The sequence below is a fragment of the Bactrocera tryoni genome, chromosome 1 (genome assembly GCF_016617805.1).
Source record: "Bactrocera tryoni isolate S06 chromosome 1, CSIRO_BtryS06_freeze2, whole genome shotgun sequence".
NCBI classification, from domain to species: Eukaryota; Metazoa; Arthropoda; class Insecta; order Diptera; family Tephritidae; genus Bactrocera; species Bactrocera tryoni.
In genome coordinates, this window is record NC_052499.1 from 62,321,025 (window position 1) to 62,345,716 (window position 24,692).

The 24,692-nt window shown below is 36.2% G+C and overlaps 1 protein-coding gene across 2 annotated transcripts in view; it reads left to right on the plus strand.

Annotated features, from left to right (window-relative positions):
- The window catches only part of LOC120766782 (homeobox protein homothorax), a 320,231-nt gene that overhangs the window by 272,814 nt on the left and 22,725 nt on the right, over positions 1–24,692 (plus strand). For both annotated transcript variants that reach the window (XM_040092474.1, XM_040092476.1), the window contains exon 11: positions 12,360–12,508. In XM_040092474.1, coding sequence (XP_039948408.1) covers positions 12,360–12,508 — 149 coding nt within the window. The remainder of the gene's footprint in view (positions 1–12,359; positions 12,509–24,692) is intronic.

Consider the following 24,692-nt stretch of genomic DNA (forward strand, 5'->3'; position numbering starts at 1 on the left):
TAGTAGTTTCCGAGATATGTACAAAAAACTTAGTAGGGGGCGGGACCACGCCCACTTTTCCAAAAAAATTACGTCCAAATATGCCCCTCCCTAATGCGATCCTTTGTGCCAAATTTCACTTTAATATCTTTATTTATGGCTTAGTTATGACACTTTATAGGTTTTCGGTTTCCGCTATTTTGTGGGCGTGGCAGTGGGCCGATTTTACCCATCTTCGAACTTAACCTTCTTATGGAGCCAAGAAATACGTGTACCAAGTTTCAGCATGATATCTCAATTTTTACTCAAGTTACAGCTTGCACGGACGGACGGACGGACAGACGGACAGACAGACATCCGGATTTCAACTCTACTCGTCACCCTGATCACTTTGGTATATGTATATAACCCTATATCTGACTCTTTTAGTTTTAGGACTTACAAACAACCGTTATGTGAACAAAACTATAATACTCTCGTTAGCAACATTGTTGCGAGAGTATAAAAATATTTTCAAATATTTTACCGTTAAGCTGTATCTCGTAAAAAAAATTTTTGAATTCAAAACTAATAAAAATATAAAAAGCATTTTGCAAATATTATATTTTAAAATAGTTAAGGTTAATCAATTTAGGAATTCTAGAGCTTTTCAATATGTTTTCCTCAAAAATGTTAAATATTTTACGGTTTTGGCTGCATTTTGTATTGTTCACTATGGAGAGAAAGCCATATCATATATTTTATTTTGTTGTTTTTATTTGCAATTTTTTGTTTGCAGCGGTTTTGTTTAGTACACATCGATTTGTAAAAAAATAAAAAAAAAATTTTGGCAAATATTAAATTTTAATAATTCCAAAAATTCCAAAAAAAATTTTGAGTTTAATATTTTACAGTTAAAGCTGACATTTTTAACTCCAGTAAGGAAATTAAATATGTTTTTGCTGTGGTTTTTATTTTTCATGTCTCGTTTATAATGATTCTGTCTACTACAATTCGATTTGTAAAAGATATTCATATATATTCAAAAAATAATCACTTTACTTCACTTGATACATTAATTTTCAATAGTGAAATTCTTAGCGCAAATATTTTATTTCTTTAAGTTACAACGCTTAGCAACTCAGAAAGATGCTTCGCTCTACTGAAAAAATGTATTTCTTTCGCTTTTCGCTAATAATAAGCTGCTATCTTTTATATTATTTTCCTTTGACAATACAATTAATTAAGTATACGCACAGTGGCACTCAACGTGTTTACCGAAATAACACTTTAGGCTGCACAACAAAGCGCAAATTAAATAGAGAGACACACGCACACAGAAGTACATACATACATGTATGCATGCATCTACTATGTCATCCGTCATGGCGTACTTAACAGCAGTTCAAACTTCAAGTACAGAAGCCACCAAAGCAACTAAAGGACCACCCACATATGCAGACAGTCTTTAGAAAATTCATAAATAAAAATATATTTATTGTTGTTTTTGCTTATACCTCGGTGTATGTGCTATTTTTATAATCATATGTATTATGCGCATATTATTGTTGTTTTGTCTGTATTTTCACAATACACGAAGTCAAGCATAAAAGTATGCAACGCTGTCAAATCAAGCTTGAGCACACAAGCGCGCCTCTAACTAAATAAACCGCTATATATGAGCGTCTGCACGTCTGCTTATGTGTGTTATATTAAGTGTTTGTGACACTTCAGCGCATATGTAGTGGATTTGCTCGAGTGCCACTCACACATATACTATATACATAAATGTGTGCAACCATAGAAGAGCACTTTTTGCCGCCGCTTTCAAGCACCAACAATGCATCTGTTGTTATTATTGTTGTTTTGTTTTTACTTTTTTCAACACAGTGTTGCTTTGTTTTTGGCATTCAAGCGCAGCTTCCACTCGACCACGCTTCAAGTGTTTGCGTATATGACTTTTACTCAGCGTAGAAGGCAGCGGTTGAGTGGCACAACAAATCACAAATATATTTAAATAAGCAAAGAAGTTGTTTAAGTAAAGAAAACACACGTTTTTTAAGTGTTAATTGGCGTATTTTATGCTTTGTCGCCAAACGCACAGTATTGAGTTAAGCGCTTTTTAGAAACCACCCAGGCAGCGGCGACTAATTGCGGTGCACAGCTTTTAAAGTGAGGAGACAATTAACATTGAAAAGTAAAATTAAAGAAAGCGAACATATTTTTGTTGGAATAGTACGCGGTTAGGGATTTTGAAAATTTCAAAGAAGTGTTATAAATATTTTTGGGTCGAAAGAGACGAAAATAAATGGTAAAAAATTATTAAAAAAAATGCAGAGAGATTTTACAAAAATAAATTCGAGAGAAATGATGCTTTCGAAAATAATTTGTTTAAGGATATTTTTTGTATAGTCATCACTGCTAAGAATCTTCATGGCATACTCAGCGCTGGCAGCCTCGCAAACGCATACATATGGTATGTATGAGCGCTCCTACTCCATCAGAGTCATACCAGTTCATACTCTTAAATCACACTTAGTCTAGTCGAAATTCCATTCGGTGGCAGCACTCAAGCACCCTTTTAAGTTTCGACTAACTATGCAATTATTGTATGATGTATAAAGCTACTTCAAAATATCAATCAATCCTGCATTATTAAGTGAATGACACAAATCACTCAAGTGGCAGCGGTGAATTTGACGTTGCCGCGTACTGAACACAAACACACACACACGCGCACATACTCGAATACAAATGTGATTCGTAGTGATTTTAGTGGCAAAGTGGCAGCTATGCTAATCACTGCCGCACACGAATGCATACATACATACGTGCCACTTGAACGGTGAGCAAATTATAAATGCATTTGCTAATCACAAAGAAATTCTTGAGTTAAAATCACTAAAGAAAAACTGGAAATATGACAAGTCAAGTGTGTAAATAAACAAGAGCGGATGCTTGAGCTTGTGCGGCACTTGATGGCGCAGAACTAAAGTAAAAATAATTTCAAATATTTAGAAAAAAAAGGCGAACGCAATTGAAAGAAGGGGCATTGTGCCACCCACAGGCAACGCAATTCATCAGAACGAGCAGACAAAAGTATGCGGCGCGATAGGGTTCATCAAGTGCAAATGGAAAATTAGTTATTTTTAAATATCATACGAAAACAATGTTTTTTCGAAAATGTTTTTTAAATTATATTTTTAAAATAAACTTTGTTTCATTCAGAAAATACATTTAAGGGAGGTATTGTGTGGTAGAGAAATCTTCCTTCTCCGCTTTATTCATGTTCTGTATTATGCCTCGTTGGCAGTGTATATAAGCGCATATAGTTATGCATATGATTTAATGCATGCATTTTCCAGCGCTAATGGCTTGCAATGCATTTGATTGTTTACACAAAACACTGCCAATCGCTTGTCAATCATGGTCTGGTGTTTTTACTTCAAGAAAATAAATAAAAACGTAGAGTTAAGTGAAGTTTATGGAAAACAAATGTGAAAAACTACATATTTGTATCTACAACTGCATATGTACATACATATATGCAGTGCCTACAAAACGAGGATTCTAAGTATTTATATTGGTTAATGCAACGACTCCTGTGACCTCTTTAACTGATGAAAATATAAAAAAAGAAAAAAGAATATGGTGCTTGAAAATCCTCAGACAAATGTTAGAGAGATGGCAGGAAAGCTCGACATCTCTCGCGGGTCCATTCGAATAAGTTTTGTGGGTATTTTGGGTATGAAACGCCTTCTTGCTCGACTTGTCCCGATCATGCTGAAGTTTTTGAGGCATGCTTGATCATGCGAATTCCAATCCCACATTTATGGAAAGCATTATAACTGCTGATGAGACATGAGCTTATGAGTTCGACATGCAAACAAATCAACAATCAAGATATAAAAAAAAAATCGTGGGTGAAAAAAAATAAAGAATGGCGAAGGCTGAACTTGTCATCTCTCAATCTGAATTGAATTGAAATAATTGGCACTAAAATGTGTTATCAATAACAAAAACAATATGTATGCTTGAAAAAAATACCGCAGTAAATCGCAAACTGACTATTAATCGTCAGTTATGAGCTATAAAAGTAATATACGACAGATCAACTAACAAAAAAAAATACCTTGGTTGCTTGCGTAGGTGCCTATTTGTGGAACATGGATATCTGAGAAAATGGTATAATTTTAATAAAGTAATTTACGATTTCTTACGAAATGCCAATAATTAAAGTACTAAGTATAGTAATACAATCGAATAGCACCAATCTAATCAATACTTAATTGGATGCAATAAACTTTGGCGGTGACTTGATTTTGTCAACTCGCTTCAAGAGAGCAGAGCATAAATGAGCAAGTGATCTTTGTTTAGACCAGAAAGAATGGTTAGTGAAAGTATGCAGAGTTTTTACGCTGATAAGCCGCTGTTATGCTACATACATATTTATATATTTATGTGTCTGCATTTTAAATATACTACTCATATACCGATTTAGAAATGACGTGCTTATCGCCCGCACTTATGACGGGCAATTTTACTCGCCTTTTAATGACTATTTAATTTTTGTAAATATATACTGATTAATGAGAAATATTATTACAGTTAAAGAGCGCATAAAAAGTACTTTCGAACAAAATTACTGGAAACCAAAAACAATACTAGACGCTAATATAAACAAATTAAATTTTATTTCACTCATTATACCGTTAGGGCACATAAAAAAACCGTAATCAGTTTGCTGCGTCTGTAAACTACATTGATTTTTCCTTTGACTTCACATTTTTGCTGGAAATCTTATCTTCGTGCTGGTATGCGCCAGCAAGCTAGTATGTAGTTCGATACCAGATTTTATATGATTTTTTCATTTCATTCTCGATTAAACGACTGATAAGGTCATATGACATTTATGTCTCGTTATGGGGGTTTTTCCTGCTGCCATGGCATAATAACTTTAACTGTCTTGTTGGCTTACTTTTTACTTAATTCATTACTTTTGCTTTTTTTTTGTAAAAAATAAATGAAATTATTTTGCTATTTCACTAGACGAAACGTATGTGATTTCCCTTTTCTTTTTATTTTCTTCTTCCACTTGCTGCACTGCTATTGCTTGCCATCGATTGCTGCTACTTTTTATATATTTTTGCTGATTTCGTTTATTTGTGTTTCCGGACATTTAATTTATTATTGGCTTTAGTTACAGCTACTACACACTACTACCCTTAGTTCTGCAAACATCTAGCTGTGAGTTTGTGGCAAGGACTCTAGCTTTGCCCTTTCATGTACCTCCTGGCTTTAAGCTTGTATTATTTGGTTAGTTTTTCCGCTTCATTCGTAGGAGTTTTAGTTAGTTGTACTTCATTCTTCGCACTTTTCACTCAAGTTTTTTTTCTGTCTTTTTTTCCTTCGCTCATAGTTTTGCTTTTCTTAGCATTCTACAATTGCGCAAAATTCCAATTTGCAGTAAATTTTGTGATTTTCCTTCAGCTCCACTTGCTATTAGCTCTACCTATGCTCATGTGCTCATATGTTCATATGTATGTGTAGTGGGTAGCAAATCTTGCCAGCGCCGAATGTCTGCCAATGTGGCATATGTAAGCATATTTACTTGGAAAATATAGCTCACATATCCTTTGTGTTGAGAAATATGCTTAGAGTAGCATATAGTAGCATTTGTACATATATACAACGTACATAAATATATTTTTTGTATATGTATGTAAGTGTATAAATGTACAGTTTTATACATATAACTGTATTGTTGGCAATTCCTTGTATTTGCTTACAGTTATTTCGTTTTTAACCACTTTTCTTTATAAATAACCGCCCTCTTCCACCTTCTGTGGATTCTTTATAGCTTTTGCTGCGCTTCGTTCTTCTTCATCGTCATCTAAGTTACGTATGTATAAATACAAAATAATGTTTGTAACCCAACAAAACTGCTTAAACGCAATTTAATGGTTTTTATTTAAACTTTTTTTATTTCTATTTTTTGTTCACTGTTATTTCATTTTAAAATATTTTTGTATAAAGGCACTGTTTTCATTGGATGTTGTAGCTAAAAAGTTCGCCAAATTTAAGAAACTAAATAGGAGAGAGTTTTCGTGGTAGCATGAAAAAGGTTCAGACAAGTTTGTTTTTGTTGTTGTTGTTATTATTATTTTTTTAGAAAATGCATTACAAATAAACTGCAGGCAAAATTTTTTTAAATTTATAATTGGTCTTTTGTAACAGTTTTAGCCTGATTTTTATTTTTTTTTGGTTTTTTTTTAATTTTAGGTTTTCTTAGATTTTTCGTTGCAAGAAACCAATCTACTTGCATTAATATTTTTTTATTTTTTTTTTTAATTTTTTTTATTTTTTCTGCTACTTGCTTATTCTCGGTGCTATTTTTAATACCACCTTAGATATCTACTATTATTTATTTGTGCTATTTTATGCTTTTCACACCCTACAACCAACGCTTTTCACATACATATATTTAAGATTTTGATGTACTACGGTCAACTCGAAGCTTTATGACGCCACTCATAAAGTTGGTAAAAGTTATTAATAACCCCCCTACAATTCGTAGTTCCTTTAATATTTATTGAATTAAACTTTCATGTACTTGCAGCAGCGCATAATCATGTCAAAAAGCGGCCAATGCACGTACTTAGCCGATACAGGGTGGCAAATAAATATTTCTGTTTATCTTTAACACCTTCCGCTCACATTTTTCACGCACCTGCTTCGGCTAGTATGTGGTTAGGTGGCGTTGGAGACTTATTAGCATATGGCAGCATATAAATAGCATACATAAATACATCCATAATATTTATATGTATATATGTAAGTATACTTATGTGTATGCATATAGTTGAAGCATGCTTATTTTTTCGTAGCACCAAATAGCAAAAGCAACTCTTCAGCCAACAAAATTTAGAAATATATAGTCTAAACAACAACAACTACTTATATTTTCCACTAAAATACACATGCATATACACAAACACACATACGACTAAAAGCATTTCTAGTGTAAACCGGAAGTACGATTTGATTAATCGCATTAAACGCCGAGTAACGCAAGCAAGAAGGTGGAAAATTTTCGCAGCTACCGTTGTATGAAGCTGAAGACGCAAATGGCGGTGAATGCTTGAAAGCCAAACCAAAAAAAAAATGATAAAATAAAAATAAAATTCACTGTAAATGAAATTAATTTTCAGTGAGATTAAACAAAAGGCGGCGTTGCAGACAGACGCGCTTTCGAAATGCTGTTGAATTTGCTATTATGCTAATTTTTATAGTGTTTACGCAGCGTAAGAGGATTTCTGATTGCTCAAGAACAGCAAAATAACCTTAATATATACACAGGCATAAATTAAGATTGCGCTCATATTTATTGAATAGCCAAACAATGTAATAAACGCATTAAAACTAACATTCAAAATATTTTTTTTCGGTATTTTGCGGCGGTAACACGCTCGACGCGCTTCACAATAATTCATTCAAATTTTCGGCAATAAATTACAAATAGAAATTAAAAAACACTCAAAAAACCATAAATCGAAGCAACGCCACGAAAAGTGTAAAAATGTGATGTGCTCAAGTGGCGGATTATACGCTTTATAGTTTTTATTGCAGCGCGCTTGCTTTTGTGGTTTGCAACATTACATAAAACAAAAAATTAAAAAAAAACAAAACAAAGAGAGGAGTAAAGAACAATACAAGCACATACAAATAATCACTTTTTACAACTTCATTAAATGTTGTTTATGATGCTCGAAATTGATTATTTCGCCACATTGCTGCCACATTCGCCATACCCAATCGCATGGCGGCACCACAACTGTTGCGCCATGCACTTGTCCGCCACTTGCAGCATTGATGCACTTTGATATATGCACACGTATGTGCATGTGTATGTGCAGCATGGTGCTGGCTCTTTGCATGCGCACTTGAATGCGCACAGAATCATCGTAAAATCGTAAAAGCATCAGTGGAAAAGAACATGAAATTGATTAATGCGTTTATGGCGGCGCGGCCAATGCGGCAGACATCTGCTTAAGTATGTATAGATATGTATGTAAGCATATATATGTATGTAAATATATGTATATAAAAATAAATATGTGTGTGCTTTTATTGCCAGGAAGGAAGCTAAGCACATATGCGCTGCGGCATACATATATGCGACGAACGTCTGCCGCGACAGTTCATGGCGGCTAGGTGGCACTCTTCTGCTTGCCACAAATGCATGGTATATACATACATGTGTATATCTGCACTTCCCGATATGTAAATGCAGTTGGTGCCGAAAGTGGAAAAAATCGAAGAAGAAATCTCAACTCAAGTAAAGCTTACAATCCGCGCTTCAGCATCATTACCATTACCATTTCCACTTCCCAGCCCATTTCCATAACCACTTCCACACCACACCACTTACAAACACACGTTGCATTTGTTGCATGGCCATCTACTTGTACTTAAACTTGAAAATTAATCTTATGAGCGTGTTGCTTATTGTTATAATAACGATGTGCAAAAGCACTTGTAATGGCTTACGCGCCCTGCTTGCCTGCCTGCTGGCCTCTTAAGCGCTGGAGTGCAACACATGGCACAGGAATGCTGCAACACTACACTCTTTCTATACATTTGTATATATATACATATATCGCTATTTTTACTATGCATAGCTGCGTTTGCCCCTTGCAACATAGCGTTGCATAGCGTCCACTTGAGCAATGAATACATTATTTATGGATTTGTCGAGTTGATTTTGAAGTAAACTCTGATTTCCTGGCGATTAAAGTGGTTTTTAGTGTTTTGATAGTGAAATCGAAAAATGATGTCTTTATTTCGATTGCAGAATTTTTTTACGTTCCTTTTTCTGCAACATGCAATTCCTTGAAGCTAGCTGCAAGTACTCGTGAGTGGGACGATCGTTAAGCAATTGATCGTACAATAAAGATAAACGAAACAGCAGGCAGAGAGCAGTACGACAGGAAGAAGGTCTCAATTGCCAATTGAGTTTTCTTTTTATATGTTAAAAAGTTTCAATTTTTAATAAAAATTTTACTGACTAAATGCTAATAATAACAAGTGAAGTTGAGTACTAAGTTCTTGACACTTTCGCAACACTTGGACCAGGTATATTATGGTTAAGCAGTTATTTATATTCACTTGTCACTTGAAAAAAAAAAATCGGGTTTTTGCATATTTATCGTATTTAAATGCCAAATGGTTTCCGAGCTATGAGCATATTTTCAAGAATTTGTTAACTTAGTCCAACCGGTTCCCAACATTTTGAACACATTTTGCTCGAAACGCTGCTTTCAGAGTTAGTGAGGGAGTGGTTTTTGCATATTTATCGCATTTAAATGCCAAATGGTTTCCGAGCTATCAGCATATTTTCAAGAATTTGTTAACTTAGTCCAACCGGTTCCCAACATTTTGAACACATTTTGCTCGAAACGCTGCTTTCAGAGTTAGTGAGGGAGTGGCGAACTTTCTGCTTGAAAATTTCACACGATCTTCTTATGTAAATATATTTGTCAGTTGGTGATCGAAGATATATAATTTTTGATAACAATTTCAAATTATTTAAGTCACTTTTAAATCTTTTTTTCAAAAATCGACTGTTTTGGAAAACCATTTTTTGTCAGAAACCAAAATGTTGGCTAGTCCACAATAATTTTTTGGACTTTTGGATTTGTCCTAATTTTAAGTATAATAGTCTTCCACAGTTATAGCCGCTTAAGTTATTATATATATATATATGTATATTCCTTTGAATATTCATGCCATTTAAGTGTATTTAATTACATCTTTTTCTAATTATCAAAACTTAGTTTGCTTTTCTCATCAAGCCGACATTAAGTAAATTTCAGTAATATGCTGCTTAATCTAATCTACCCTTCAGAAATTAGAAATTGGATTTCATTCAAAATTTCTTGTTTACACGTGTCCTTTTGTTATCTGTGTGGCGCAACACGCAACAACTTGCCTCATTACAACACAACTCACCAGCTATTAAACTACTCATTTTCACATGCAGTGATTCTAAGCAAGCACTACACATACCCGTACACTGGCAAACGCACTTACATTGTTGTCGTTAGTTGTGTAAATATAGCTGTATAAAGTACCGACATTCACCTGGACGCTTATCACTTCTTTATCTAAGACATGCTGTTGTCAAGAAGCGAGTCAACTCAACCGGAAATTTACCTAACAACCACAGCTTAACTAACTTCCGTACTAATTGTGGCAGGATTTGCGTAGAAAACCAACCAATATACCCACTTACTTACGTGTACTTTCTCGAAGATGCGCACATAAATAACATAATTTCTCAAGATTTCTCAAAATGCATATATCCCTGGAATACAAGAAGCTGTGCTGTTGTTTGCGCTTGCTGTGTACAACATTATCATGCTGAAGAAAATTTCAAGTTGTTTGTGGCAAGCAAACTACTATTTTACATATCAAACAGTGAAATGATAAACATTAGTGAGACAAAACAATGAGGCGCATTACATGATAACATTGCGCACAAATAATGATTATATGTATAAATATGTATGCATATTAAAGTACAGTATGTGCTCAAGTAGGTGCGTTGCATGCTTAGTCCAAATTACCGCCAGAAAGTCAGTGGTTAGCTACTGACAGTAATTCGCTTTCAGCTTGTTGATAGTAAGGCTCCACTAACATTCATATACGAGTATATTTACATATGTGTGTGTGTTTGATGTAAATAAATGTACACGCATAACTAGTTGTCCTCAGGTCAGAGTCAACAGCTTCGAAAACCTTGGCGTAGCGAGTCAACAATTTACGGATAGTTAGATAAACTTGGCTGAAAATTAACCAAACACTCATTTAATGCCGAAATTATGCATGGACATTATTATGCGTTGCATTCGGGCATAATGACAAATATTAATTTTCCACAAACAAGCAAACAGCCAGATGAAATGAAGCAAACAGTGTGCTTGAGTTGAGCGCAGGGGCCAGATGAGGTGCGTAGTGTGTAGCAAGTGATCGCTTTGAACTGATATTACACTTATTTGACGTGAAGTAATTTAATTTTCTTAAATTAATTTTTTTTGGTGAAAAAACAGTTGAAGTAGCGAAATTTTGTTACAGTGAAAGTTCTCTGAAAGTTATAGTTAGTGCCAAGATTGACTTCAGTTGAAAAGTGAAAGCTCCTTAAAGCTTCTGTAATTAAGGTAGTTTAATTCATAAGTTTAAGTTTTTAAAGAATTTTTCCGAAAATTATACAACGAAAAATTATTAGAGTAAAAGCTCTCTGAAAGCTTTTGAAATTAAAAGCAGCAGATTTAAGATCTACATATACACAAAAGAAAATTATAAACAAATATTATATTTAATGTTGCTGAAAATATAGTTATAGTGTGTTTCAAGATTAACTTCAGTCGAAAAGTGAAAGCTCCCTGAAATCTTCTGAAATTAAAGTAGTTGAATTCAGAAGTTTAAGTTTTTAAGGATTTTTGTTTACAAAATTGTGCCTCGAAAAATTGTTAGAGTGAAAGCTCGCTGATAGCTTCTGAAATTAAAAGCACCACATCGTTAAGATGTACGGTACATAGCTCTAAAGTTGCTGGAGTTATAGCTAGTTTCAAGATTCACTTCAGTCGAAAAATTGTAAGAGTGTAAAAGCTCAATGAAAGCCTATCAAATCAAACACATTTAAAAACAAATATTGGTTGGAAGAATATATTGTTTACAAACATACGTAAAGGACTTTCATTGTTTGCAGCGAAACACTGATAAAAAATGGAAATTTTTGAGAATTTGAAAATTGTGAAATCAAAATTTTTTCAAACTTGAAATAACGAGAATGATCAAATTAAAAAAAATTAAAAAGAGTTAACTTTTAGAAAGCTTTCACATACGGAGTGAAAGAAATCTTAATTTTAAAACAATTTAATTTTTGGAAAGCTTTCACCTTCGAATTGATTGAGTGAAAGCTACGTGCTTAGTTACAAATCAATTACAAATTTACTTTTTTTCTATATTTATTTATATTCTCCATTTCCTTCTCAACAATAAAAAAAAAGTAATAAACATTCACTGGCGTGAACCGGAACACTACAGTGTGAAAGCCACAAATTCTTCCTGAAGAGTTAAGCTTTCCATGTGTAAGCTTCTTTTAAGCAAAAGAGCGGAAGCTATCAACTACACTATGAAAGCTTTATCACTTAAAAATCAACTCACGCATAATAAATTGTATGCAAAATAATATATTCAAAATTTCAGTGGAAAGAAATGAAATTAATTCAAACATTTGTGTTAAAATGTATAAATTATAACAACAAAAATAATATTATTATTATTATCTTATAGCTTCATGCATATTAATATATATTTTTCCACTTTTGATTTTCCAGGTGACGCCAGCAATGCCAGTATAGGCAGCGGCGAGGGCACAGGCGAAGAGGATGACGATGCGAATGGTAAAAAGAACCAAAAGAAACGTGGCATTTTCCCAAAAGTAGCAACAAATATCTTAAGAGCGTGGCTGTTTCAGCATTTAACGGTGAGTGGGCGTGCAAAACTATAAAAAAGATAACAATCTAATATTGTTGCATAAAACTTTTTAAGAAATTTTTAAGATAGTTTTATTAAGTTACGCTTTAGAAATGTAAAATAAATCATTTCGGCCTAATTCAGTGCTGTCGCTGTTAGGTATATACTGTGTAATAATTTTTTCGTTTTTTTTTTGTTTTTTTGGGAAAATAAAAATCTATTTTCTTCTATAGTCTTGTTTATTTGAAATTGTACCAGCAATTTTTCTGTTTACACAAAACATCGAAGATTTATAGTTGTACGCTTATAAATCAAAAAGATTTGTACTATTTTATGTAATTCTTGGCTTCGGCTTGGCAAGTATGAATTATGCCAGCGGATGTTTGAGTTGTGCTGCCAAGTGTTGAGCGGAAAGTCAAATAACTAAAGAATTATTGCGGCGAACAATTGCCAATAAAATGGTTTTTGGTTAGGTGAAAACGCATTCATCTAAAACTGCCACATTCACACATATGTATGTACGTCACGAAATTATGTGAATATTTTAGCTCATCTTATGTATTTATTTTAAGCGAACGCTTATAAATCTATGCTTAATTGCCTGTCCACTAGTTTCACAAAGTTGTAAAAATACAACTAATTTTTTTGCCATGAGCTTTTAAGTTGGTTCATATATTTTGCTGCCAGAAAATGACCATTTTTACTAGAAAAAATATTTGCATAATGCCAGAAAACATCAAGTTTTATATAGAATTCACGCTGACCCTTCAAATATGACCTCTTGTTAATTACACGCTTATCTTGCAACAATATTGTCTAAATTAGAATGACTGCAGTATGTAATTCATGGTGACGCTACAAAAGTGTGGACTACAATCGAGCAAGATTGCAATAATAAACAAAAACGCATTAATCTTTGTTGCAACTTTAATAGCCTTCACACACAAAAAAGAACTTTTTTTTATATAAGAAAACTTGATTTAGATATGTCAGTTAGCATTGCAGATATATGATATACATAGTAGTCCAATCAAAAAAATATTTTCAAAGATCATATATTTTCAAATTTCGTTAAGATATCTTGTCAAATAAAAAAGGTTTCTATATAGGACTTTATTTTGATCGGTCAGTTTGTATGGTAGCTATGTGCTATAGTCATCCGATCTGAACAATTTCTTGCCATATTGTGCTGTTGCTTTAGATTTTAATTCATGTACAATTTTCTGAAGATATCTTGCCAAATAAAAAAGTCTTACATACAAAAAATTGATTTGGAATGTTCAATTTGTGTGGACACTGTAGGCTATAGTGGTCCGATATTGGCGGTTCCGACAAATGTGCAGATTCTTGATGAGAAAAGATCATCGGTAAAACTTCACATTTATATCTCAAAAACTGAATGTCTAGTTAGCGTATCTACATATAGACAGTCAGATAGACGGGGATTGCTAATGGACTCAGCTTGTCACGTTGATCTCTTATTGGGTGCTCCAAACCTAGTGTCAAACTTAATGCACCCTGCGTGAAGTTTCAGGTGAAAAATTAAATAACGTATATAACGGATCTTTTGTTATCTGTACAGGATCTGCTATAAACAACTTAAACCGCCATTTATTGCAAAGAAATCATGAAAAATTCCAAAACTGCTTGATATTTCTAGTCTTCTTTAATAGCGAAAATAGTAAATAACAGCTATGTGAGCAAGTAATATTTCCACTAACCTATTTAATATCTGTCGATATGCAATTTCTTCATTTATTCACCTGCTTATAAATATACATACATACGTAAGCACAGACATATAATACATACTTATAGGTACATATGTATATACCAAAGCGACTATCATAATATCCACATGCAATAGATAAGAATCTTTGCGCCGTTGCGTTTCCATTTTTTCACAACGTCGCTGTGATACCTGAAACTAGTAGCATGACTTTGTGTACTGTGTTGTTGTTATTGTCCCACCGCTTGTTATTAAAAGCTACTGCCATTGTTATTAAACAAGCTGATATCAGAGTTTTATTATTGTTATTACGACCACTACAGTTGCAGCTAACGGGTTGCCATACTTACGCACCGACATACAAACATACATAAACACATGCCTTTAACGTATATATGTATGCATATACATATGTTTGTACATACATACATACATATGTACTTGCATGTCGCTCACCTTATTTGCTTATTTCCCATTTTTATTTCATATTATTACTTATTTACACTATCGCGTTCACATACATACACACACGCATTGATATCTCAAAGTCTGTGCCGTGTATCTAAGTATGAGCAGTCATTCTGCGTATGTATGCATAACTAGCACACGCAGCCGTAAGTGATTTCATATCACTCTTTCCGCACTGCGGCTCTCCCACTATACACACATACATACATACATACATCAAAACCAACACACAATATTTTTCCCGTGTTTTTTTTGTTGCTGCTCATAAATGCGATTAAAAATATTTATTCATTTGTTTTTGTTTTTTTTCGCCGCGCTATACTCAGCAAACACGCGCACACACACGTGCATATGTAGTACGTATAAATATCTACCAACAATTAAATGCTTGGTAAGCAGCCTTGGCGCCCATTGGAGCGCTCTCACTCCCATCACTGTTCGGTAGGTGGAGTGATATTTTATAGTGCATGCATTTTGTTGTTGCGCCACGCACACACACCCATGCGCATGATTGTTGTTGCTGTTGTTATTATTGTTGCACAGTAGCCAGTACGGCTGCCATTGGTTGAAATGTGTTGCGCTGTTTTACTATTGCTATTGTTGTTGGCGCTTGCCTTAGCTACTGTGGCTGCTGTCTAGCTGTGTTTCTTGTTGGTTTTGTAGCTTTTCTGTGTTTTTTCTGCTATGTATTGTAGCTACTGGTGTTGTTACTACTTTTCTTGTTGCTGTTATTGTTATTGCACGGTGACACTGCCTGACAATTTACTAGCTGGTGTAAAGTTTACGTTGGCGTGCGCAAAATTAAGTATGGCCGCCATCCGTTTCGACACATCTCGCTGCTGATATGAATGTATATATGTATGTATATATGTATATACATACATATGTATAGTATATAGTTGTCGACTTGTAGGTGAGGGGTACGCGTGCGATCGAGCAGGTGGGCGTTCGAGAGATCAGTTTAGGTAGGGGGAGGTACTTGGATGAGTAAGATTGCGCAATAATTTTGGGATTAACAAGCGAAATGGCACAATATTTGTTTTATAAAATAACTGTATAACTGCAGTACAAATAAAATCAAAAGTATTTTTTAATTAACCAGCGCAAACAAAGCGATGACATTTTGGCGAAAAAGGCCATTTCTGTTATAAATATGTATATAATATAATCTTTTTTGAACAATTTGTGGAAATTTAACCCAAAAATTGTGTTATATTTCTTATATATACATATAAAGATCAGTTTTTTCTGCTAAAACTGCTTAAATTTATAATTTATTGAAATTTTTTGCTTATACTAGACTTAACTAGACACTTATATCCAAAGCTGAGTCTTAAAAATAACTTTATACGGAGGAAAACTCATATTTTTGTTGATCCGTTCAAAATCTTTGAAACGTCACGTTATTTCAGCCACACCCAAGAGACTTATTGATATTTCCAAAGTAGCTTTTTCACCTAATTAACACTTTGTAGACATGATTTCAACCTTCTTGAAGGCCTAACTTTCATAATTTGTTAAGGAAATATGAAAAAGAATCAAAATCTCACATTGAAACTTTATGAAACTGGTATTTGAATGTATAAAGCTTTTATATAGACATTTCTTTACAAAATGGCGGCTACAAGAACAACTTTCGGAATCACCTGTTTCAAGAGGGTCTAAGAAAGGATATGCGCAGAATTTTAGAGTGAAATGGAACTACTTCGCGTATATACACACGGAAAAATAGCTGGGAATGGCTATATCAACTTAGCTCATTACGCTGATTATTTATATAAATATTTTATAGGGACTGCGACGTTTCTTTGTGTTTTGTTTAACTTCGTAGCAAACTTAACACTGTTCAGGGTATAAAAATCTTACGTAGTTTACTTTATAATGTTACTAATCTAAACAACAGGTGAAACTAGAAATGAATACTCGCAAAAGCTTCTGAATACCAAGGTCGTCCGGATTAGGAAATCGTTCAATTTCAAGAAAAACGAGTCTAAAGTTTATTGCGCTGAAGTCGAGCGAATCAAACTTTTTCACAGTAGAGCGGATTCTACAGGGGAAAAGTTTTTATGTCAAGACTATGCCAATCCAATAAGGTTTATAGAAAAATATAATGTAGTTTAAGCCAAAAAAAATAGTTTAATAATGCCAGATTCGCCGAATTTTCCAAATCAACTTTTCTTAGGGTAACTTACAACAACAATCAACGACCATTCAGAAACGCTTTAACTTCAAACGCTAAACTATTCAACCTCAACTACGCACATTACAACAACTATTTGCAAAAACCGTCACAGCTTTGACAAGGCAATAAATCAAATCGACTTGCTAGAATACAATGTAAGATCTGTGGAAAAATTGCAAATCCACTCAACTCGGCATACAATTGAACAAAAGCATCCCCCATTACATGCAATTGGCAAGAAATTCAATTTAAAATCTGTGCACACACACAACAAATATAAAATATTTTAACTAAATCCTCCACAAAGCGTCACTTTGGTAAATGCGCTAGCGAAAAAGGAAATTCATTGAGCTATTGAATGATGTCGATGAATGGCAAGTGAGCAAAAAGCGAGTCGCATCAAAGACAATTTCACTTAACAGCGCACATTTACATAAACAATACATACATACAAATGTATATAGCTTGCAACGGCAAATAAATGCGTAACTAAAACGCAAATGATAAAAAGTGCGTGGCAATTGGAGGTTGCAAGTATATGCGCCAACAAAAACAAAAAGCAAGAATCGGCTAAAACAATTTTCTTAATGCTACTGCAAATCGGCGCTAATAGCATTAAGGGTAATAGCTCAAAACGAGCGCTAGGTAGTGCAACAACAACAAATATGCATGAATGGCGCTCTATGTATGTGGAACGTGTTGTGTGCTGCGCTGTTGCGTACGCAAAAGTAAACATGAGCGATGCGCTGATTTAAACGGCAATTCATCACTGTCGTCAGACACATCCTCGCCAGCGTCTGCGTCCTTTTCTCGTTTAATGCTGAAATGCATTAGCTTTGGGCGGGGGCGGCTATTAAGATGGGGTGCTGATAGTGCGGCAATGGAAAAGCATTTTAGCAGGCATTATATATACATATATACCAATCTATAGATATATATACATATGTGTATATTCATAGACTTTCAGCTGTTTATGTGCGTATTTTTAATGTTTTCGCCAGCGGCCTGCAGGTCAATTACATTTGGCCGAAATAAAACTCATTTCCGTTTACTGTATTTGTTGTTGTTGCTTTCTTGTAAATTGAAGTTTGCTGCAGAAATAAGTATGTTTGCTTCTTCGGCCACTTTTTTGCGCATATTGATCTATGGCTGACCACAAAAAGTTCACCGATATGCCAAACCTGCTGCGTATAGCCGCACCGTTCGCAGCATCTATTCAGTAACGGCGATTTTCACGTTTTTCCATTTCAACGTTGTTTGTTGGTTTTTTTTTTTGTGGCGCTCACGGTCATCTTCATTTTCCTGTTTTTCTTGCTTGTTGCCAAAACTGTAATGGCTTTTTCAAAACAATATTACGAAATACCATTAAGATTGCTATCAATATCTCATATAGCAAATGCGGCAAGTATATATACATACATATGTGTATATGTGCATGCCAAACACGCTCCAAGTATACCTTTTTATCGTTCGATAAGCAGTGGCAAACTTAAAAATTAACTTAAACCACATTTTGGTCAATTTCGTAAAGCTACTGCCACTTCCTTGCCGCGCCCATAACCATACCAGCTTAGTACGTCTAATGTCCTTTTTGCTGCTGACCATTGCGGTTAGCGTCATATCGCTAGCAGGAAATCTTTGAAAAAATAAATGCATTTGCAGTCACTAGTGTAACGAGCTTTCTTTAGCACCGACATGTGGCAAGAGGAAGCAGCAAGTGAATAAAATAAAATTTGATAGTTTCGTTTGTCGCCGCCAGCACACACACACACACATACACACAAAGTAATATACGCATTTAATATGTGCGGAGTTTATGCTTGACCGGCAATTGACCAAAACTACCGAAGAAAAAGTGAATTGGTCAACATTGCCGAAATCAAAGCTTATCTAAATTGCTAACCACAGGCACACGCACATATACACAGGACAGCGTTTGCATATTGGATTTGGGCAAATGAGACATATTTGTTTGTGAAAAGGCAAATTTCGAAAATTATCGAACTTAAGCAGTTTGCATTTGCCGCTCAAAGGTGGTCGCACGGCAAGAAAAAGGCAAACAAATATAAATATTAACCCTTTCTGATTACAAATGATCATAAAAAACATATAAACTTGCAAATAAAACTCCAACTACACATAGCTCTGGCGCCCTGCTTGCCACAACTCCCTGTAAGGGTCATTCTGCAAATGCTTGCAACTATTTTGTATGCTTCCTGCTTACGCCACTGCTTAACCTAGCTTTGCGAGCTGCGTACACAAAATGGGGCATAACAAATTTGTTTATATCGGAAGTGTCATTTAGAGGTCCGGTCAGCATTCGTAAAAGCCATTAAGCGTATATAGTAGATTTCAATAGCATACGCAAGCCATTCGTAAGCATTCAAAAGCGATTTGTTCACATTCAAAAGTTATTTGAAGGCACTTGACCGCCACGTCTACTTACTTACTGTGTAGCAGTTCGTGGAGTTTCATAGCTTTCTAGCATGTAATTTAGTTTGATGGCAAAGTATTCTTAGCCACTACTACCTACTCAAACGGGGTCTGCGAAAGTCACAAAAAGGTTGACTTTTTTATAGTTTTCACATTTAACGGATGTTAGGCTTTAAAGTCAGATACACCAAGAGGAAAAGTGATGCGATAAGGCGCAGTTTGTGAGCTTTTTTGAAAGCGCAGATTACAAGCTTTCATGAAAGCACACTGAAACTTTCAGGGAGTGGAAGAGAATATTTTATATGCTGAGGAAACGTAATTCATTTGCAAAAAATTATGTGATAAAGCGCAGATTAAGAGCTTTTGTGAAAGTGCACCGAAAGCTTTAATTAGAAACTATTAAGGAGTTTTAGAGAACTTATTACATGCTAAGGATAGTCGTATAAATTTGATAAAACATTTAAGTTTTTATGAAAGCGAAGTGAAAGCAGTTATTCATTTGGAGAGATAGTTTGAGAACTTTGGTAAAATTATAGCAAAAGCTATTATTAAGCTGGATTGAGCAAACTTTTCACAAAGAAAACATCACTTATTTGCTTGAAGAAGTTTTGTAAGAAAAGCTTTGGTGAAAGCGAAGTGAAAGCTTTTACAGGGTTTAAGAGAAAACATACTAAGAAGAAAAGTTGCGTGATAAGGAAGAGATTTGAAGCTTTTTTGAATAAGCACAATGAAAGCTATCACTTAGTTGAAGAAAAAGTTTACAGCTCGCACTTAGTACATAAAATTGAAAGTTTTGGTGCCTGAAGCTCGACAAGCTTTCCAGCTACTCATAGGAGACTCGACAACAATGATTATTTAGACTAGAAAGGAACCTGAAATAGAGTATCGGAAAGTGCGTTTTAAAAAATTTAATTATAAATTACAAAATAATCAGATTTCGTGCTTTAAGTAATTTATGAAATCAAAGTAAATTTTTCATTTTGCTTTCGTTTGGAGAATTAATAATATCTTCTGTAAAAATCTATTTTCTTTGTTTAATAATCCTGCACCTGTATACATATGTACATTTTTATAAAAAATCCCCAAGCATTATTATGTATTTGGCGTATGTGCCATTACCATCTCAGCCATATGTCAAATGCCATATTCAACGCCAACGACCGATCGACCATTTTGTGTCCGCATTGCGACACCTCGAAGCGTTAAACAAGCGCCCAAATGGCTAAAACAGCACACACTCACATGCAAACACATAAGAAACAACGTGTTTGGACGCCAGACAACCTCGTGGCTATATTAAGTGTCGATAATTAACCGTTTAGTTGCCAATTAAAATGTAAAAGAAAAAGCAAAAACACACACATACATACATTTGCCGCTTTGGCAAGTTGGCAAGGTGCGAATTGTGTATGGCAGCAACGGCGACGGCCTACGTCAAAAAGTTGATGAAAATGCCAAGCGAGCGACCAAGCAATCAGTCCACCAAACAACCAAGCAACCAAACAGCCAGCCAACCAACCAACCAAAGCGGCGCGACGCGTCGCGTCGTCTAAATTGCGAGGCACGAAATAGTCAAGTCACTCTGTCAGTCAGCCATACGGCCAGCGCAGCTAGCTGTGCAACATGCAGTCAGCCAACCACGTACGCGTCCAACGCAAAATGTGAGAAAACATCAAAACTGACATGCGTCGTCTCCGTCTTCGACAGGCGGCCAAATGTGGATGGCTGGATGGTTGGCTGGCTGGCTGCCTCATTGTATGCCAGTGCAAATGGCACCACAACAACAATAAATATACAAACCGCGCCAACAAACATTCGTCATGAAGTAAACCAGTCTGCAAGCGCACGGCGTATACGGCGCGGCAGGAAAGCGCGCGGTCGCGAAGGAGTTGCAAGCACCACTGACACGGCGCTAATGAGTGCTTATGACGAATGTGGAAATATGCATGCGCGCTGGCAAGGGTTAAGACGCAGCGGCAGCAACAAAACCAAGAAAAAAAATCAATATGGAAATAAAAATATGGCAAGAGAAATATGGAAAAAGCAAGTGGTGCAAAAATGAGTACAAACAAGTACGACTACATGTGTACACATGCAGACAGCCAGCCAGCCAACCAACCAAATGGATTGACTCAGGTCCGGTTGCTGATGGCTGATGGCGGCCGATGGCGCGGTTGGCATGTGAATGAAATGGTGCAAAAGGAATGCCAAAGTGGAAGTGCCGGTTGCCATAATTATGGCAGTAGCTATGTCGCTGATGACGGCCTAGCTGTATTAATATGTTGTTGTAAATACGTTTTTTCTGGTGTTGCGGTTGTTGTTGTAGCATTTGCACTTTGTTTACATTTGCGGGACAGGCTGTTTTGCTGCGTCGTGTTTATTGTATTAGCAATTGCCGTTAATGTTATTGTTTGTGTTTTAGTTAGCGCTGCTGCAACATGTCATTTACATACAGATATGCTGAGCGTTGCGCGTCTTGCATGCAAAAGCTTTGCCTTATTTGCTCCACCTTCACTGTAACAAACGCGCTATAATTTGCCGTTGCCACAGCCGCGTCGCAAAGCGTGTGTCTGCATTATGTCCGCTTCGACCAACCCACTCTTCTTTTCCAACGCCACAGCTGTTTGTTGCCAGCTACACAACTACACGTGATTGTCTGAAGTTAAACAATTTGTTGTTGTAAATATACTTGCAACACAAACGTACATGCGTATGTACGCGCTCAAGTGTAGCTGCCACAAATAGCCACCCGCGCGCCCCTCCAGCAAGCGCTGGCTGTTGTGTGGGTTGCGCGGTATTTGCCCAAACCAGCCAGCCGCCGCGACATATTTGAGCAGCGCGCATATAGCATATGTGTTGCATATTTGCTGCATATTTAAGAAATGTCAGCAACAACTTTTGCGATGGTAATCTTAAATGACTTCATGCGCTGCCCAAAAAGATATGTGTGGAAAACCGCAACATTATTTATTCGTAAGTATTTGTCTGCGCACCGAAATTGAAATAGATTAAAAAGGCTGTCGCAGTAATGCAGACCGTTCTTAACTTTATTATTGCAATTGTTGTTCTAATTGTGTTGTTGTTGTTACAAAAATTTGTAAGTTAATACGTAGCACGTTGACACCACTCCTTTGCTGCTTCTCTATGGTTGTTGTTGGAGCGCGCGCTGGCACTGTATGCGGCGCGTCAGACATTATGCGCTCGAGGGCGGCCGTGTTGAAGGCTGCGCGACACCAATGCAAATTCATTTCATAATGGCTGCCTTGCTTTGCCTCAAAGGCCGCCTTAAATACAAATTACACGCGCTTTGCCGGCGCAATATAAAGCGCGTACAGCCATTCGATGTAGATGGCGCAGAGCGGCACTGGATTGGCAAAATTATATAGATGACGGATATAGAAAAGCAAATGAATTTAATGTGTGACGCGTTAACTGTAATATTTATATATAGTATTTCAATAATTAGTGCTTTAGTTAATAACACTTGAAGGTTCGTGCGATTTATATCCGACTAGCGCACCTATTTTTTACAGTTTGTCTAATACGATACTGGATGCAAGCGCGCACAACTCACAAAATTCTCGACAAAAGCGCGCTCATTCATACGATTCCGCGCGCCATAGTTATCCTGCGCGTTGCTCCTATACCATACAACACGCACCCTACTTTTGCGCAACACTTTCTCAGTGACCCCCTTTTCGACTCCTTGCCTTCGGGGCGTGACGGTAATTAATTATTTTGTATATGGCAAATTAATATTCCGTATGGACTTTGCATTTTCTACTTTATGAACTCAACGCGATTGCGCGCCACTGTCGCAACGCGGCATTTGTCTTCCTGCGACGCCAACGTACAAACTGCACTCCTCCTCCGCTTGGCTGCTTAACTGCCCGCATTGCAAAAGTAATGCACACACTTATACTTGTACGTTATGTTGCATGCCGCAGCGCGTAATTAGTGTCAGCGTTGCAATTTGTAAGGCGCGCGGTGCGGCGCGTTGCGTTGGCTGCATCGTAACAAAAGGGTAAATTGAATTGTGCAACGCCTCGCATTTCAGTCGCACTTCACTTCTCCTCTTCCTCGCTGCCGCTGCTCGCTGCTGTGCTGTGCTGTTAATGGAATTATTTGACAGGTGAAAAGGTAATGGGCGCGCATAGACAGTGTCGGCGTCGTCGTCGGTGTTGGCGGCAGCGGTGGTGCGCTGGTGGTTTCTCTCTGTTGGCTTCTGAGTTATTGATGACTTACAAATTAGTTGGAATTGTAGTGCTAATTAAAATGCGCAGGCGGTGTGATTATGCCATATTTCTTAAATGGGGCTAGTTAGTAAGTGTATATATGTATATTCTGAAGGATTTCAAGGTGGCTAATTTTTGAAAGCAGAAATAGCGGAAATATTAAAAAATAGAATAAAAGACTTAAGTTAGTTAGTTCATTTTCAGACATCTAAATTTTTAAAAACTTTATGTATACATATACACGTGTGAATCATGTGGCTACAATTTGGCTAAAAATGTTGCTCGAATTTCAAAAATTCATTTCCTCTTCAAAATGGCTGTCCTTCCGCCAAGCAGTCGTGCAAAAAGGAAATAGAGAGACATATCAACATATACTTATATAAACACACACACATACATACCTTAATGTATACGTATACACTTAAATATCTGCCATAAAAATATGCAAAATAGCCAACTGTTCCTACTATTTCATTTTGTTAGCTTTCGCTTACAATTGTTGTTATGGCCAAGCATGGCGCTACACACCGTTATCTACGGTACAAGTGAGGCATTATTTTAGCATGAATTTCATGAATTATATGCATTCACACGTACGCATTAAATGCGCTCGACGAAAATCCCTCAACCATAAGTCGCCCAAAAGTCCAAAGCCGGTGGAAAACAACACAACAACAACACAGCCAGTGTGTTGGTAAATTTGCACAACCAAACAGACCAGGCCAACTGTATTTATGCGAAACCTGTGGCGCAGCTCGCCTCAGCTGGCCGCCACAAAACAGGGGTAAAATGTAACCGAGCGACCACCGCGTCCGGCGCTGGGGTGCGAGCGCTCCATTTGCTGTTGTCCTGCACGCTTGCAGGCTGATTGGTTTTTGCACGGAATTTTGTTTGACTGTTGGTCGCTGCTGATAATAAAATAAAATATGCCGGCACACATGACCAACACCACACACACACACACACATATGCATTTTGGCTGTTGGACTTTCGTAGCGGATATGAAAGCTACTAAGCAGTCGGAGCAGGTTGCAGGCCCCAACACATAAAATTATTGCATGTCAATATTATTGTCTATTTGCGTGTGCTGGATATTGTTTGATTGCGTGCGTCTGTGTGGGTGGCTGTTGGGGGCTGGTTGGCGCGT